The sequence below is a fragment of the Diabrotica undecimpunctata genome, chromosome 6 (genome assembly GCF_040954645.1).
Source record: "Diabrotica undecimpunctata isolate CICGRU chromosome 6, icDiaUnde3, whole genome shotgun sequence".
NCBI classification, from domain to species: Eukaryota; Metazoa; Arthropoda; class Insecta; order Coleoptera; family Chrysomelidae; genus Diabrotica; species Diabrotica undecimpunctata.
This window is the reverse complement of record NC_092808.1, coordinates 95,463,637-95,481,359: the sequence shown is the minus strand read 5'-3', so window position 1 is coordinate 95,481,359 and position 17,723 is coordinate 95,463,637. Positions and strand designations below refer to the sequence as shown.

General features: G+C 30.6%; 2 protein-coding genes across 2 annotated transcripts in view; one reads left to right on the top strand and one right to left on the bottom strand.

Annotated features, from left to right (window-relative positions):
• LOC140443592 (RNA helicase aquarius) overlaps positions 1-17,723 on the bottom strand; it is a 202,574-nt gene that overhangs the window by 163,889 nt on the left and 20,962 nt on the right. The gene's annotated exons all lie outside the window — the stretch shown is intronic.
• On the top strand, positions 4,863-16,974 carry mthl5 (G-protein coupled receptor Mth-like 5). The gene is made up of 7 exons (XM_072534943.1): positions 4,863-5,444; positions 6,389-6,599; positions 7,258-7,549; positions 11,103-11,181; positions 11,237-11,415; positions 11,470-11,605; positions 15,871-16,974. Exons 1-7 carry the CDS (start codon positions 5,197-5,199, stop codon positions 16,145-16,147), a joined length of 1,422 nt encoding a protein of 473 aa, XP_072391044.1. The 5' UTR covers positions 4,863-5,196; the 3' UTR covers positions 16,148-16,974.

Sequence of the window (17,723 nt, the reverse complement as noted above, 5' to 3'; positions counted from 1 at the left end):
AAGTAAAGTCGTCCCAGGAACGCAACTCAACAATATTGGCAATATCATTTTAAAGTCGTCTACTTTAAAATGTATAATGTATGTCTAAATTGTCAATATATATGAGTCAGATAAAATTAAATTATTAGAAGAATTTTTCACTAAGTAACAAAAAACAAAATTTGTTTAATTTACTAATGTTTGTATTTTGAGAACGATTTCCGAAGTGGAAATTGAAACATCAATAAACTTATTTTAACCTTTAAATTTTTTCTGTATATTTGATCGTTTTCGAGTTATAAACAATTTAAAACTGAAAAAAAAAATGTAAAATTACGATTTTCGAGACTCAAAAACACAACTAAAAAATATTATTTTTGAATTCACCTAGGACCTTTATTCAAACCTTATTCTATTATTTCCCGATAAGTATTTTGGGCTAATTTCATTTTAAAACATTGTTTTTTATTCGTTAACGCCCTGCCATGCGCAGTTCACTATTTTAAAACTTTTTTTTAATTGTTAATATACCGCGCACGGCAGGGCGCGGTATATTCATTTGTATAATGATAATTCAAAACAGCAAAGCTGTGTGCCATAGATATTGTTTCTTTCTCTTATACACGCCGCAGCCCGAGCGCCCGTCCTGTCATAAGAGCTTTATACTTCAAAATACTACAACTATTTGAATATCTTCACAAAGGGTGGTTTTTATAAGGGTAGAAATTATGTGACAAAAAATTAAAACAGTAAAGAAAGCTAAATTTAATGTCACTGTATAAGTAAATAATTCTAAATTGCTTGGATTTACAATTACATGATTTTTCCACCCCTAAAAAATAAAAAACAACCCACGACAAAAGTTCAATTTTGAAATTGAGGATAAATATAACCTAAATCAATGGAGACCCGGTACTCAATGACATTGTTTTAATTATAACTAATCTAGGGTGTCAGATTTGGGGGTTAAACTGTAATAAAATCGTAAATTATGTTGTTTAAGAGTGTAGATGCAAAATTTCGGGCCAATGCTTTTTAAATGCATTCATTTTTTACGAATCCTGCTAAAACTAATAAATATTTTTGAAAAATTTAAACGCAGAATGAAAGATTACATCATTACCGAGGGCCGAAAGTCCCTTAGAATAAACAAAAAGTTTCTTTTGAATGAGATATTTAAAATTAAAAATCACACTTAATTTTCTCTTCTTTTTCACCCCTGTAACTTACTAAATTAAACATTATAGAACTTGTCAGGAACTTTCGGCCCTCGGTAATAATGTATTCTTCAATTCTGCGTTTAAATTTTTCAAAAATATTTATTAGTTTTCTCAGGATTCGAAAACAATAAATACATTTAAAAAGCATTGGTTCGAAATTTTGCGCCTACGCTCTTAATGTTAACTGACATTCATTCTCTTCGTTAAAATAGAGGTAGATTTGACCACTAAAAAATAAAAAGCAACCAAACCAACCAAGTCCAAAAATAAAGTGGAGGGTAAGTAGAACCTAAATCCAAATTTTCATACAATTCGTTGTTGACACGAAAAATTACAAGGTATCGCCGTATTTCACGTCCATTTACAGGCCTAAAACTGGTAGTCTAAGAGCCAGGTGGGTTGAGAATTCACTTATGTCCCCTCGGTATCTTGACGTTGTTTTATGTTTTTTTGTGCGTAGATTCGATTTTTTAATAGTACGGGGCTGAAAACCAGTCAGATAATTTGTTACTAACAATTTAATTGTTTAAATGGCTGTATCTCCTATTATAGATATTTAATTTTACCAAACTGAAAATTATTGTTCCTTTTGAAAAAAAAACAAAAAGGTATTTGGTAAACTTTGATCTGATTGTTAGAACTGGAGCGATAACAAATTTCGTGAAAAACAATTGCACCATAGGCATTCGATGCGGCTTTTCTAATCATAACTCAGTTTCCATACGTGCGATTAACTTTCAAAGCGCCCTTATTTTAAAGGTAATTGTTTCAGCTTGAAAAAAAACTTTGCAAAATTACTTTTTCTTTCGATATTAATACAAAGTTATAACAATAAAACATTAAAAATTTCACTACAAAGTTGCGAATTCATTTGTGTATAAGAGGTTTAAACAATTATAAAGTATACTAAACTTTGAAAATCTTTTTATAAACATTTTAAGCTTTGGTAAATATTTTCATGTTAATTATTGACCAAGATATGGAATTTTGAATAATGCGCTCTGAGACGCACGGTCAACTCGCAGCAAATGTGGGTTCGTGTAAATTAATTTCCAATATCTCGACAAAAAATTAACATATGTAGAAACTTAGAAACATTTACCAAAGTTTAAAATGTTCGTTTTGAATAATTATTTTGTTTAAAACTTTTATAAACAAATTAATTCACCACTTTTTAGCGAAAATTTTAACTATAAACTGTTATAACTTTTTTATTTACAATGATAAAGTAATATTCATCTCTGAATCTACATGGATTTTACGTATGTATTGGTTTTTATTCGCTGCGAGCTGACCGATTACAAGTTGATAGAATTGCACACCCACACAATTTGTACATCTAATCTCATTCTTTGTCTCACAACTGTCACCTTCAAAAATAAAATCTCAACAAAATAACACACATTTCATAAATATATCTCTAGAATAAATATAAATAACTTTTAAATAACTCAATGGTATAGAACATTACTTTCATCAAACAAACAATTACATTACACATATCTACTTCATTGGATAAAATCTGTCTCCTCAAGAACTTCCCCGTTTACTGTCAAACAATTACAATAATAGACTTGAGTTCTCCAATCAACAATACAGGATAGTTTGAACCATGTTCTTTCAACCATCAATTAATAGAGTACCGGCATCATTTATTTAACTTTGTATCGAGACCTGAAGATGCTTTGCATATTGTAGAAAGCGAAACCGGTCGTCTGGATAGTTAAATTAAATTGATTGTGAGTAAGTCTAATTTATTATTTCTTTTACCTTTTGAAATGGATTCACACAAGCAACACATTCATATTCGAATGTAATTATAATTTCGAATTGTTTCTAATTCCCTGTGTTCGATGCTTCTCGATCCACGATGATAAAATAGAATGTTGAAGTCGTAGAGTAAAATATAGTTTTATTGACAGCTACTGTATTACACTATAGTTGTTGTTGAGCTAAAAATTTATAATAGACTGTGTTTGGGAAAGTATGTACTATTTCTTTTCATATTTTTACTATTAATATTTTTCTTAGTGTACTATAATGTGGTCTAATTTAATCCTGTACTCTAACGACTCTGTTAAAATATATTGCTTCCTGTTATTTCGTAAAATTGCTAAACTGGCTATCTCATTTATTATGTTTTAAGTACGGAGAATTTGACTTCCTTTGTTATTTTTGTGTCACCAATACACACAACTGTACGGCCATAATTAGCTTAAATTATCGCCACTCAAAATCACAATACAATAGGGTGATTTATTGATGTACCCTCTTAAACCCAACGGCCAGAAGGTTCTTTTCTGACCTGCAATCTCAAGACAGACTTCATCCCAAGACAGCAAACCAAACGGACCTAGTGTGTGATAGGTTCTCGCCATCGAGCGTCGGCGGGCGCCCCGACGCGGTACCAACGATATTCCACTGGCTAAGAATAATACGACATCAATATTTCAAAGGGTAAGTCTATATTCTTTGTACAAACAACAATAATGAGTAAGACCAGTTAATTTCTTAATTTATTGACAGTTGTATTTACTATTTTCCGCTAATTTTATTTACAAACAAAATATTGCATTTTTACTTTATAATTATTTATCTAATATAATTTAACCAGCGAGCTCTTAAGTTTTATACAAAATAGACTGCGTCCCAAATTAGACCCGAAGCTATTTTATAATCGCACTAAAATGCTACGATTCATCAAATAAGTGTATTGCCCACTACATAGGACAAACTTTGACTTTTGAATGCTGGCAAATATAATTTGGACCGAAAAAATTATTGCAAGCATTTCCTCAATACCTATTAGGCAATCTAAAGTTTGCAGAAAGTTGAACAAACTGTAATTAAGCGACTAACCGATATGTTTCACAATTATACACGGGGTGTACACACGTGACCTTCCCATTGATCATTTAGGTCACGTGCTCCATAAACCCGACCCATTAGAAAAAGATGCAGGGACTGCTTTGCTTCAGTTTTCTCCGTCACATTGGGGGAACGGCCCTGTATTGCAACAGTCAGTCTATCTGTATTATTATTATATGTCTATGATTACCTCACTAGTTAAAGTTAGGTTTGGTAAGATAAGTTTGGTTTGGACAGGTTAGGTCAAAATAACGAGATAGTAGAGTGAAAGCGATTGATATTAGGTGTCTAGGTGAGATTAGTTGTTTTGAGTTTAGGTATAGATTTGCTAAAGACTGTTAAACATCGGAAAATGTCTTATCTGGGACATATAGTGGGGGAAATCTATATAGAATATAACAACTGATCCTTAAAGCAAAATTGAAGGCCGTAGAGGTGTAGGAAGAAAACAGGTTTCTTGGTTAAAAAACATTCGTGAATGGACTGAGATATCAAATGCAGTAAAGGCATTTAGTCTGATATGGCACGTAAAGAAGAATATAGATTTAAAAGTTATGTAAATATGAGTATTTCTTCCCCAATAATGAAAATTATTGGGGCGGGGACGGACCGTGAATGTGAACACGAAGAAATAATATCAAACAAGGAATGATGCCATATTAATAGTCCGTTAATATGATCAAAGAATATAGGTGTCTATATTCTTTGATATTACATCCGAACCTTGGAATGTTAATCAGTACCTCACTGTATACATGACAGTGACATAGTGACAATGACATTACATTCAAAAAAGTGGGGTTATGGGTATTAGATTTGTAAGATTGTTATAATAGTTTATAACAAGTGATTATGTTTGAAAACAACTCATTAAAATTTATCCTTGAATTATGAATTTTTATTCAGATGACAATGTTTTACGAAAGGGAAGTTAATTACTATTCGAAGACAAATTAGTAATTTGATGAGTCAAGAGAGTAAAAACTTCATAAATTTGTTTTTATGAACTGCAGTTTTACTAATGTTTTATTATAAAAGCAAGTATTCTAATCACAAATAAAAAACCAATGTTTTTCTTAAACGAAAGTACAATTAGTAGGCAACGATACAAAAATATCTAAATCTAAAAATGAGAATACCTAGGAATATGATTTATAGTAGAATGCATTTATTTATAATCCTTGTTTTGGCATATACTGTACAAGCTGAAGTTCCAAAAGGGATAGATAAAACACCAAAAGTTAAAGTCAATAAATGCTGTGAGAAAAATGAAATTTATATAGGAAAACACTGTGTTAAGACCAATAAAACTAGTGAAGAATGGATGCCTCTTTTTGTTACTGAAAAGGGAGTAAGCAACCTGCAAATCAATTACACGTAAGTGACATGTAGACTTAAAATAATATAAAAAGTTTTATATCTCACACCAATTGACGTGGTAAATTTTATTAAATTTCTGTGTTAGATATATACATTTTAATATCTTCCTTTGTTTCATTTATTTCCCATTTGTGCTGTTGTGGTCTTCCAATGATCTCCACTATTGCACAGCAAAATTTTGCTATTGTTATGTATCATCTTCTTTGAATTTGAATCTTTGGTTTTACTTATAATCAATTAATTTTTTTGTGTTATTTAAATGTGATTTTTATTACTATTCATTATTCTGTTTATTCTACCTGCCTTGTGTATGTTTCATTGAACATGATTCTGTAACAAATCTAGATATACTCTACTATTTAAGTTGCTCTCAATAAAAGATGGACCTATTATATAGTCTCTTAAAATGCCAGTCCAGATGTTAACTTTTGAGGATGTTGGGTTTGGTAAACAACACTTTTATGCTGTTTTTCCCACGCTAACACCAACAAATTATGATTATCAAGAGTTTGATGGACTGAAGATTTTTTTCACACAACTCCCAGGTAGATCCAAGAACCAAGGTAGATTAAGTTTTACGGAACAAGATTCTGCCAATGTTTGCAAATTTCTTCAGTTTATTCATATAATATATCAACTGAGCATAAAATATCATCCTATATTATCTACATCCAAAAATCTTATATTTTAATTTCTAACACTTATTCTAACTTTTAATACTTATGTTTCCTCCAGATCAAAAAGGGCTGCCAATAGCTTCCACTTTCTTATCACATTATTTCCACTTAACACATTCCCAAAGTTTTTAAAATATTTGTACAATTGAGTTGTACAAATTGTAAGTAAAATACCAACTTTGTTATCTCTTACCTACCTTATAAATATACATTTTATATTTAATAATACAGCTACATTTAAAAGAAACTTTTTGAATATTCTAGTTTAATTATTGGGCGTCCAGATTGTGGACATGTACAAACATGGCCAATTTATCATTATTATAATTCTACTGACAGATTAAGATTATTACCCAATGGTGTCTTAAGGCACTATTTTGATCATATTGATATTCCTGATGCATTTGATTTAGATAATATAAATCCTACTGCCCCATATTATGATTATGAACAAGGAAAATATTGTATCGATAAGGTAAGTGAATTTTTTTATTTTTGGTAGATAAAATTCTTTATCTGTCCATTGAATAATCTGTTTTACAAAACCTTATCCAAATTTCAAACATAATTGTTCATTACTACTTAAATAAGAATGGAATAAGCCACAATTAAAGGTTAAATTACGTTTATTGATGTTTCAATTTCCACTTCAGAAATCGTTCTCAAAATACAAACATTTGTATTTTGAGAACAATTTCCGAAGTGGAAATTGAAACGTCAATAAACATAATTTAACCTTAAATTGTGGCTTATTCCCATTTAAATAGTAATTACTTTAAAATGCCACAAGAAAATAGCTTCAGAACAATAATAATTGTTCATAATTTGTCAATAATGAGTAAACTTATTTACTTAATCACAACTGAAAAATTTACACTGTACAGGCAAATAGAGATAATAATTCAAGAAATTACTTGATGTTGCTTAGGAAAATTGACTAACAAAATTTTATTTAAACATGTGTAAAAAAACTATGTTGTCCCAGCCAGACTATTGCCGGGGTATATAACTATACCCCTGACTATAAGTAGTTTCTTATTTTTTCACCTTGATTTTGATACTGATTGCATTGTCCGAATTAAATAAAATACAGCAGTAATCTAATTTAATTAAATTTGTCCTACATATTTTAGAAAGAAGAAGGAATTACCAGTGAATTTGCCTTAGTGTGCCTTCCAGATGCACACAGACAATGGATAATGAGCACAGAATTTTTAGTGTACAATGTAGTAAATCCCATAACACATGGGATATCAATGGTTTGCCTATTAATTGTGGCGATAATATACTTTGTAATGCCAACTTTAAGAGACTTAACAGGAAATATAATAACTACCATATGCATGTGCCTTATAGTCAGCCAAACTGCTGATATGATAAGACTATTGACTGTTTTTAAAAACCATATCAGTTTAATGATTACTGGTAAGTGAATTCGGAGCAAATAATCTTAACATTATATCTATAATAGAATTTAATAAGACAAGATATATTATCAAAATCTAATACACATTAAAATACCATACAATTTGGCATTGTAGTAGTTACAGTAGAATTATTACTACAAATGCTGAAAATAAAGTACTATCTGTTGCCATAGTTCTTCAATATATAATCTTATGTTTGTACATGAAGTACTATCTGTTATTATCAAATTGGATATACAGAAGTCAGTTAAGTAGAAAGAAAGAATAAGTTACAATATTTTTAATAACACAGTCCAAATGTTTGTTGACTATTTTCTTTGATACAATCTACTACATATTAAGTTTTCTTTTCTTTGTTCTCAGTGACATTGAAATCTGAATACCCATTATAAATTATTTTATTTTAATAAAATGTGGTTTACAGGCTTATCTTGGCAAAAACAATAAATGATTGGAATTTCAACCATATCAGCATAAGTGTCTTGTCTGTTTTTTCTAAATTTTTCTAACCTCTAAAATTTTAATTTTTAAGTTTAGTACCAATCAAAGTTTAGCATTAATGTAGTGAGACTATTTCTATATTACAATTTGCCGACGATATTTTTATATATTCACCATGCCAATATATTGAAAAAAGGTGCAAAAAATTAAATATAGCTTATAAGAACCTCAACAAATGGTCTAAAAATTTCCAGGAAAAAAAGCATACATGCAAGCCTGCATTTTGATGAGAAAAAGAAAAAACATTCCAATACCTAGAAAAATACATAGGAATGTATCTGGATAACAAATGACATGGAAAAATCACATAGATTATCTAATGAAGAAAACAGAAAAAGGAATTAACATATTACAGTCAGTATGTGCAACAAAATGGGGATGATCCAAATGTAGCAATCCTTCTGTACAAATCCTACATTAGGTCAATACTGGATTATGGTTGTTTCTTCTATGACCAAGCTTCGAAAAGTCGACTAGAAAAAATAGATCACATAGAAAATAAATGTCTTAGACTATGCCTAGGTACTTTAAAAAGTACACCAATTGATTTTTTATTTGCAGAAGTAGCTGAAACTCCACTAAAATATCACCGAAAGATTTTAGATTCCAATTTTACAGCTAAATTAAGTTCCAAATATAGCGACTTTACTAAGTCATACTATGTAATACATAACGTAATAGAAGAAATACACTCTTCAGATATAGATCCATTATATAGTATAAATATTTACAACATACATCCAATTAACTCTGTTTTTCTTCAAATCTATTTAAAATTTTGCCAAAGGATTAGACAATACATATTTAAGAAAGATTTAGAAAAATATCTTCCCAGATGTCGATATATATTCACAGATGCATTAAAGACAAACAAGAAAATAGATTGCGCTATATTTGATTCACACAATAACCTTAAAAAATCTTTTAAATTAAATGAAAAACTTACAATATATACTGCAGAATTAATAGCCATATTAGAAGCTCTCCTATATATAAGTAATATGAAAGCACAGCACAATCATTTGCAATTTGTTCAGATGGTAAAAGTGCTGTTATGAAAATAAAAAATATTCACCAGGTCAATAGTAATTATATTTTAACCAATATAATAACTAAACTTCATGAACTGCAATCTCAAAAAATCAATGTCAATAGTTTGGATTAAAGGGCATTGTGGAATAAAAGAAAATTAAGAAGTAGATGAAGAAGCTAAAAAGGGAAGTAGAACCGGAGAATATTTAAGGTATAAATGTCCTCATAATGAAATTGCTTGTCACGTTAAGCCCATACTACTAACAGAATGGAGAGGAATGTATAGAAGCAGTCAAAAAGGAAAATATAAAAACATAGTTATCAAGCCTCCTCGCTAATCTTGGTTCTCAAGACTGTCAGGAAGTAAGCAGTTTCTCTCTGTATTGTGCATATTAAGGATCAACTATGTTTTAACTCCTTAGTATAAATATAAAACAAAATTAAGTAATTCTCCTAATTTTTCATGCAGAAAAGAAGGTACAACGATGAACATAATATTAGCCTGTTCTAAAATAATTAATGAAGTAAAAGTATTAAATGAAGAAATAACCAAAATACCCAAACTCATCAAACCATATAACTTAACCCAATTATTAAGATTAGAAGATTATAACATTTATCAAATTTTGTTCAAACATATTGTATGTATTACATTAAGTTTTTCTCCCTTCGTGTAAAGCCCTTAGTCTATTAAAATATGGTCCAGGAGATTATTGACCAATTATTGATCCACGAGTGTGTTGCCCACCGAGATGCATCAACACATTATTAATGTTAATTCATAATCATATGAATGTAATTCATATTAAATGTAATCTAGCATATTGAAATTTTGATCGTTTTTTTTATTTTGCCACCCTGTATAAATTGTACAAAATATTTTCAAAATATAATAATTTATAATGGATATTCGGATTTCTATGTCACTTAATTTATTAAGCAGATTATAAGAATTTTTGAAAAAGGGGATACATGATATCCAACCAAAGTTTACAGAAAACCAACCCACATTAACAGCTATTTGAATTACCCCTCAAACCACAATGTAAACTCATAAAATAAATTGTCAAATCATTATATGATAGAGCCCAAAACATCTCAGACCCTTTATCAGACAGCTAATTGAAGAAAACACATGGAATTATCTTGCACTCATGTAAATTGGGATATGGAAGATTGGAGAAACGTTCTGTTTACAGATGAGTCTTTTTTACACAAGATATTCACCTGCTGGTCGCCAAAGAGTATACAGAAGACCTGGAGAACGCTATGCCCAATGCTGCTTCTCTCTTAGAGTATAGTTTGGTGGTGGAGTTATAATGGTATAAGGCAGCATTTCCTTGGAAGCAGATACAGATCGTGTTATGTTGGAAATGTCTGAAAGAATATGTAGTCCTTTATACACGTTTTGTATTCCTAATGCAGGATAATGCTGATCCGTACATAGCCAAGGTAACAATGTGATACTTTACAGAGGGTAGTATTCGGCTCCTAGTCTGGAATTCTAGAAGTCCGGACCTTAACCCTATAGAGCATTTGTGGGACAACTTGGGAATTGTAGTTAGGCAAAATTATGGTGAGTTGTTTGAAACTGTGATAATGCTAGAACAGGCGCTGGTAAACAAGTTATAACAAATACTGCAAAACAAAATTGCTGCTTTGACCCAGTCTATGCCAAATATAATGAGAGCTGTTATTCGAGTTCGAGTAGAATATACTTGATTTTAATATCCATATTTTAAAATTATTTTATGATTTTGATTTAAAAATATCTAGATCCGGAATAAAAAAATTGCAAATTTTTATTTTTTGTTAGATTAATCAATATTTTGGAATTATTGGAATTTAAGTTTTTCTAATAGTTTTTAATTTTATTTAAAATAAACTAGTGATTGGTTAATTTTATGGTGTAGTGTAATTAAATAAATAAATATAATAAAAATTTGTAAGTTGAAACTATAAGTTTGGTGGTTTTTCAAGTAATATTTTTATATGTTATTTCATTTTTAATGTTTCAGAAACAATATGTTACTTAAGTATGCTGGGTGCGTTTTTCTGGCTAAATAGTTTAGCCTACTATATTTGGAAAACTTTCAAGTAAGCTTTCTTGAAAACAATTGTAATTTAGAGATATATAACTTGTATGTTTTAGATCAAGAAATGTATTTTTACGTATTACTGATGGTAAAAAATACTGTTACTATTCTGGATATGCCTGGTCTTGTACACTTGTTTTAGGCGCACTTGCAATTTTTGCTCACTTTACCATGGACTATCCAGAAATGAGCTTACAACAGAAAACTACTAATGAGGAAGAAAGGGAACAAATAGGTAATTACTAGTTAAATAATGATATCGTTATTAGTAACGTTTTTGAATTTTTAGGTTCACTTGGCACAATTATATTTTTTGTACCTGTTGCGTTTACGGTTTTAGCAGATGTGTTCTTCTTCGCTACTACTTTAAAAATAATAAACAGAATGCACACATATGGAAGAATTCATCACAAGCTGCGTCACACGTAAGTATTTATGAAAATCTTTTATGTTAAAACTATTTAATCAAATAAATCCAAAACATCACTGACGAGTCTCCAAAATATAACAAAACAGATAATAAGTATTCTAAAACATTATAGACAACAGAAATAAAACAATATATAATTTATAACCAGTACTATATCCTGTAGTATAACAGTATAATATTGTACTATATATTGTCAACATTTTATTTACTAACTAGGGAGACACTTTTTGCAATATCCTATTACAAAAATGCCTTGATCAAAGAAAATATGTATTTGCATGCTTTGTTAACTTCGAAAAGGCATTCGATAAAGTACAACATGTAAAATTAATGTAGAGCTAAAAAAATCTAGGAGTAGATGACAAATATATTCGTGTAATTAAAAATCTGTACTGGAATCAAACTGCTATCGTAAAAATTGAAGATAACTATAACGAAATCTCCATACAACGAGGAGTCAGACAAGGTTATATTTTTTCCCCATCATTGTTCGTTGTTTACTCGGACCAATTTTGTATGGACACTAAAAGTATCAAGCATGAACAGAATTGAAGCATTGAAAATGTGGATTCATAGACGGAGTTAGTTCTTAGCTTTGCGTCTTGTAATCTTTTAAATACATCTTTAAAATTCTGCATTGTATTCTTCAAAAATGTTTCTTCTAGAACTATGATGTAATCTAGGTACAAAATTAAGCATTTATTTTTTTGTATATTGAATTAATATTACTTAGGTAAAAGAAATAAAATTAGACTTACAATCAATTTAATTTTACTACCAAAACGACCGTTTTCGCTTTCTAAACTTTGCAAAACATCTTCAGGTCAAACGGTACAAAGTAAATTAAATGATGCGGTACAAGAATTTTTAGATAATGATTCGTGATACATAGTTCAAACTATCCTGTATTGCTGATAATGGGTGATCTTCGGTTAATATTGTAACTGTCTGACAATTAACGAGGAAGTTTCTTGAGGGGAGAGATGTTAACAAATGAAATAGAAGTAAGGTATATGCGATTGTTTGTTAAGTGAAAGTGATGTTTTTTATTATTTAAATTATTAAAGTTATTTATATTTATTCAAGAGATATAGTTTAGAAATGTGTATTAATTTATTGAAATTTTTTACAGTAAGAGGACAGTTATATGACAATGAATGAAATTAGTTGTACTATTTTGTGGTTGTGCAATTTCTTTGACTTGTAATTATCAAATTTTTTTGATAAAAAGCATTTGATTTCTGTTTTGGCAGAAAATTGTGATGTCAAATGTTAAAATTATAAAACTAAAAACAATTAGGGACAAACAGAACACAATTAAAAGGACAAAACAGACATAAAGCTTTATAAAGGGGGCTTATTGGCACTACATCACTTGGTACCACTTGGTAGGGTAGACCGGGGACAATTGAAACATTTCTGCATTTTGATTTTTTTTTCCGCATCTATCGCAAATTTCTAAGTTACGAAATTAGTTATAAAAAGCGTATCCTATTGTGTTTCCATATATATCATTATATTTTGTCTATATAATGTCATTAATAAGATATTAAATAAAAACTTGAACTTGTCAAGTTGTTTCAATTGTCCCCGTGCCAGGGACGAATGAAACAGATACCTGGGACAATTGAAACAGCACTAAGACATAGAAAAATAGTGTTTATTCTAGTGAAAAACATATAATATAAAATATTTTTTATTCTGAAAGGCAATTGTGGCATACGTATAGTTCTTCTTGGCGAGTACACTCTTCATGGGACCAATGACGACACTCAGTGCACTGCACCCATTTCTCTCCAGGGCGACTACTACAATATGCTTCCAAGCAAACCAGACAATAGCAATCATCCTCTTCGTCGCTATGACTCTGTTGCTGATTGTTCTGGCATTGTTTGGTTTTCTTGTTTTTTTTTTAAAGTCGTATTTGATTCGTCGTTTAACTCAGTCACTTTTTTCTTAACCTGTTTTTTCTTTTTTGCGTCATATTCCTCTTGGATAGCATTTTTCTCCGGCGTATCTGTATAAACTGCAGACTTCCTCCTGTGTGATTTTGTGGTGATGTTGGCAAGATATCAGCTCTCTTAGTATGTAGAGGATCTTCACTAGGTGCTTCTTGAAGAACGTCAGTGGCATATGGTGTCGTGTTATTAAGAGCTGGTCTATCCGTGACATATGAAGGTGCAAAATCATCTAGTTCCGTAAATATGTCTCTGTTAAAGGGATATATGCCTGTGCAAGCAAATCCAAATATAATATTTGATTGCGTGAGGGCCAACAGTAGAGATAATTTAGCTATGTATGTCGTAAATTGTCATCGTTTTTCCTGGATTATTTCTCATCCAAGAATCGCAACTTGAACTGAAAGCCTTTTTAAAGGGACCGTAGATAGAACGATCCAGAGGTTGCAACTTATGCGAACAGTGCGGGGGAAATGACAAGACGACAATGCCATTTGTTTTACAGAAATCCAAGCAGCGTATACTTATATGCGACTGGTGGTTATCAAGTAAAAGCAATACTTTATTTTCGGTTGAAGCGTTAGTATGCTTTTGAAAATGATTAAGGTATACCAAGAACTCTTCCTCTTGCATCCACCCGTTCGCGTTTCCCGCTCCAATACACCCCACTGGATCGTCACGGACTAAGTGATCCTTGTATCTTTTTCGTGGAAAAATAAAAATGGGCGGTATACTGTTACCGATATGCATTGACGTTTGACGTCTGGATTGCGTTTCATAAATCCAGAGAACCAATCTTCTCCTGCCATAGCATTTTGTCTCCAGGTATCAGGCATGTTCAACGAATATTTCACGGCCAATTTCCGAATTTCTTTAGGCGGTAACCCGTAAAATATATGTGCCGCTTTGATTATGTATCCAGCAATGCTTTTTTCCTGGTCTATGTCAAATACTCGTCTCACGCAATAATAACCCATTGTGACTGGAGTAACGAATCCTTGCTCAATTGCTTTTTTCTTTTTTTTTTGATAAATCTACTTAATGACACGTAGTGTAGATCAAATTTAGCTGCAGCTGATCTTATGGACGTGTTATTTTCAGTAACCTCTTTATAGGCTTCTTCATAAACTAAAACGGGTTTTAAACCCCTTTCCGTTTTTCTCACTCGTACTCGTGGCATCCTAAAACAAACCAAACAGTTAATAGGGCTCGTGCACAAACTACTTTGACAATTTTTCCAAATTTTTTCTACAATTTAATCTACGTTATCTCACATGAATTTGAGGGGGGTATTAATAACGCTCCTAAAGTGTTAACCACTGGATACTCTACTACAACTTACAATAATAAATAACATAAAAGACTACTCTGGGGACAATTGAAACATGTTTCAATCGTCCCCTATACTATTTGTTTCAATCGTCCCCACGAGACATTTTTTCGTAAACACTTAAATATCTTTTCACTCTAGGACAATAATAATAATTTAAACTGACCTCTCTAAAGAAGAAATGCCAATTTAACTACAAAAATAGTCGAAGCTGCATACTTACGTTCCGATATGTTGCGTCACCTTTTGTTGTTCAGTGCAAAAGTTTACTTCGGTAGCGGTAAATCACGCTAACGAGAATGTACGCATGTAATGCAAACGACAATCAATGGCTGACTGATAGAGACACCGGGCTCCTAGAGGCGCTGCGTTTGCTACAAGCGCGCGCGGTTTTAATCACGGAATACTACCAATATGGCGGCTGTTTCAATTGTACCCTGTTTCAATTGTCCCCGGTCTACCCTACTTACTATTTAGTAGACAACAAAAAAACTTAATTTTACCAGTTCCTCTCCTACCAAGTGAATCACTCAAATCGAATGAGGAGTGTCATCCAGAATCGAGGTGGCAATACCCATTACTGAAAATGGATACCAAATTTTTTTTTAATATACAGTTCATTGTTGTTTTAAAAACTGTAAGTTGATTTTTTCAATAAATTTCTTATTTTTCTTAAATTTTTTATATTCGATTGATGTTTTACGATAATGATGAAATTTTATACTAAACGAGTTATTGATTCAATATACAAAAAAATAAATGCTTAATTTTGTAGCAATCAATAATAATTTCGAAAATATTTTAAATATTTGGGGTGGTCCGTTTTCTATGACGCGGAGTGATAATAATACTTTTTTTTACTATATTCTTTGGTGTGATACTAATGTCACCAATTTTAAGTTGTTTAGAAATAATTCAAAATTTTTATGCAGTCTTGTGCTGTAATTATTTAATGACCCTTATTTTTTTTAGTTTTCGCATGTTCGTTTTGCTGATGCTGGTGATGACACTAAAATGGTTATTCTTTTTGGCCTCATTCACGAAGTATGAAGCTCTCATCAATGCACATATATTTTTTAATACGTTCGAAGGTCCTCTGATACTGTACGTGTGTATTTTTAATCAGAAACATATCGCGTATTTATTGCAAAAAACGTGTTGCTATACAACGTTTCCTTGTTGTAAACCAGATCCAGAAGTAGAATGGGGAGATGAAATGACAGCAATGAATACTTTGAATAATTATTAGTATTTATTAATTTGTGTAATTTTTTTCTGTGTTGAATTTTGTGACTAATTCTGCTAAACATCAATTACAATAAGTATATTAATATACTGTTTTGAGCTATTACTGAGGTAATGGATCAAAAGAATACTCACATAACTTATATTGAATCAATAACATATTATATAAATATGAAAACATTTTTCAAATACGTTTCGTCAATTGCTATGTTTTAGATTTTTATTAAGATACTGAAATACTTTTACTAAAGACACTCAATTCAGCGCCATTTCGCAAAGTAACCTATATACGTACAAAATGCCAAAATACGTTTTATTTTATTTATTTTCATATTTACAGCATCATCCTAAACAATACACTCTTATTGTTTATGCAATCTTGAGAAAATATATCTCAACGTCACATCAATAACGTACAATATAATTAGTAATACGATTTCTATATTTTTGGTGACATATATGTTATTCATGTATATTACTTAAATACGATATGGTGTCAGTGAAGTAATCAGTCCTTTTTAGTAAATCAAACTAGCTTTAAAATAAAATGTGCCTTATATATAAGCTTTATATATAAATGGTTTTTTCTCTCTTACATAGTCCTATCCTTTGGCGTGGAAAAGGTGACGGCTTTTACTAAAATGTAATTTTTTTATTTGAGACAAATATTATGTCTAACGAAAACCTTTTTTATTATCTACATACAATATTTATACAGTTTTATCACGCTGTAACGTGTATTGCTTTACTGCAAATGAATATGGACATGTCAGACGAAAATTGAAGTACTTTATTCTATTATACATTGCTCAATAAATGTGTAAAATTGTACTTAGAAATTTTTTTTATTAATTGAATGAAGCAGATATGTAATGAAATCTTAAGCCATTAGGATTGGTAACGGTAAGATGCGTCTTAAATAAGGAGAACATTCGTGATGACTGCCTACAGCTACATTTTCTTAGTTTGTTGCTGTATTATATTTAGTGTCATTCTAAACGTGCAAGAACTGGAATAGGTAGGAATCATACATATTTTATTGTTGTCCTGCTCTCCAGTAGGACGGGATAGAAGAGCAAGTTACGTATGTAGTAGTTAATGAGATTTAAGTAAAATAGCACAACTATACTTGTAATGGCTAAAAAGCTATAATTAACACATATTGATACATCTAAGATAAAAAAAAAATGAAGAAAAACTAACAATAACTTTACAATATTCTAATACAGATAAATTAACTGCATTTACCGAAATGTATTCGTTATTTTACCTCGTATACGTAGCCAATGTGTAAGTTACGATCATATTATGCTTGATTCTAGAATCGATCTAGTATTGATCCTAGACTTAGTATTCTATAACAGCATTCCTACGAACTATCGACTAGGGGTTGACCAAAAATGCGACGCTCCTGGGTGATGTTACTTCTTGTCCTCAATCAATTGATCCCGATCAATATTTAACTCACACTCTCACTTCTATAATTTTTTATTTTTTTTTAATTAGTTTTGACAATACATGCAGTAAAAGGTTGTGTATAAAAAACTAGCCTTGGATTCTATCAAATGTTCTTAGGATTG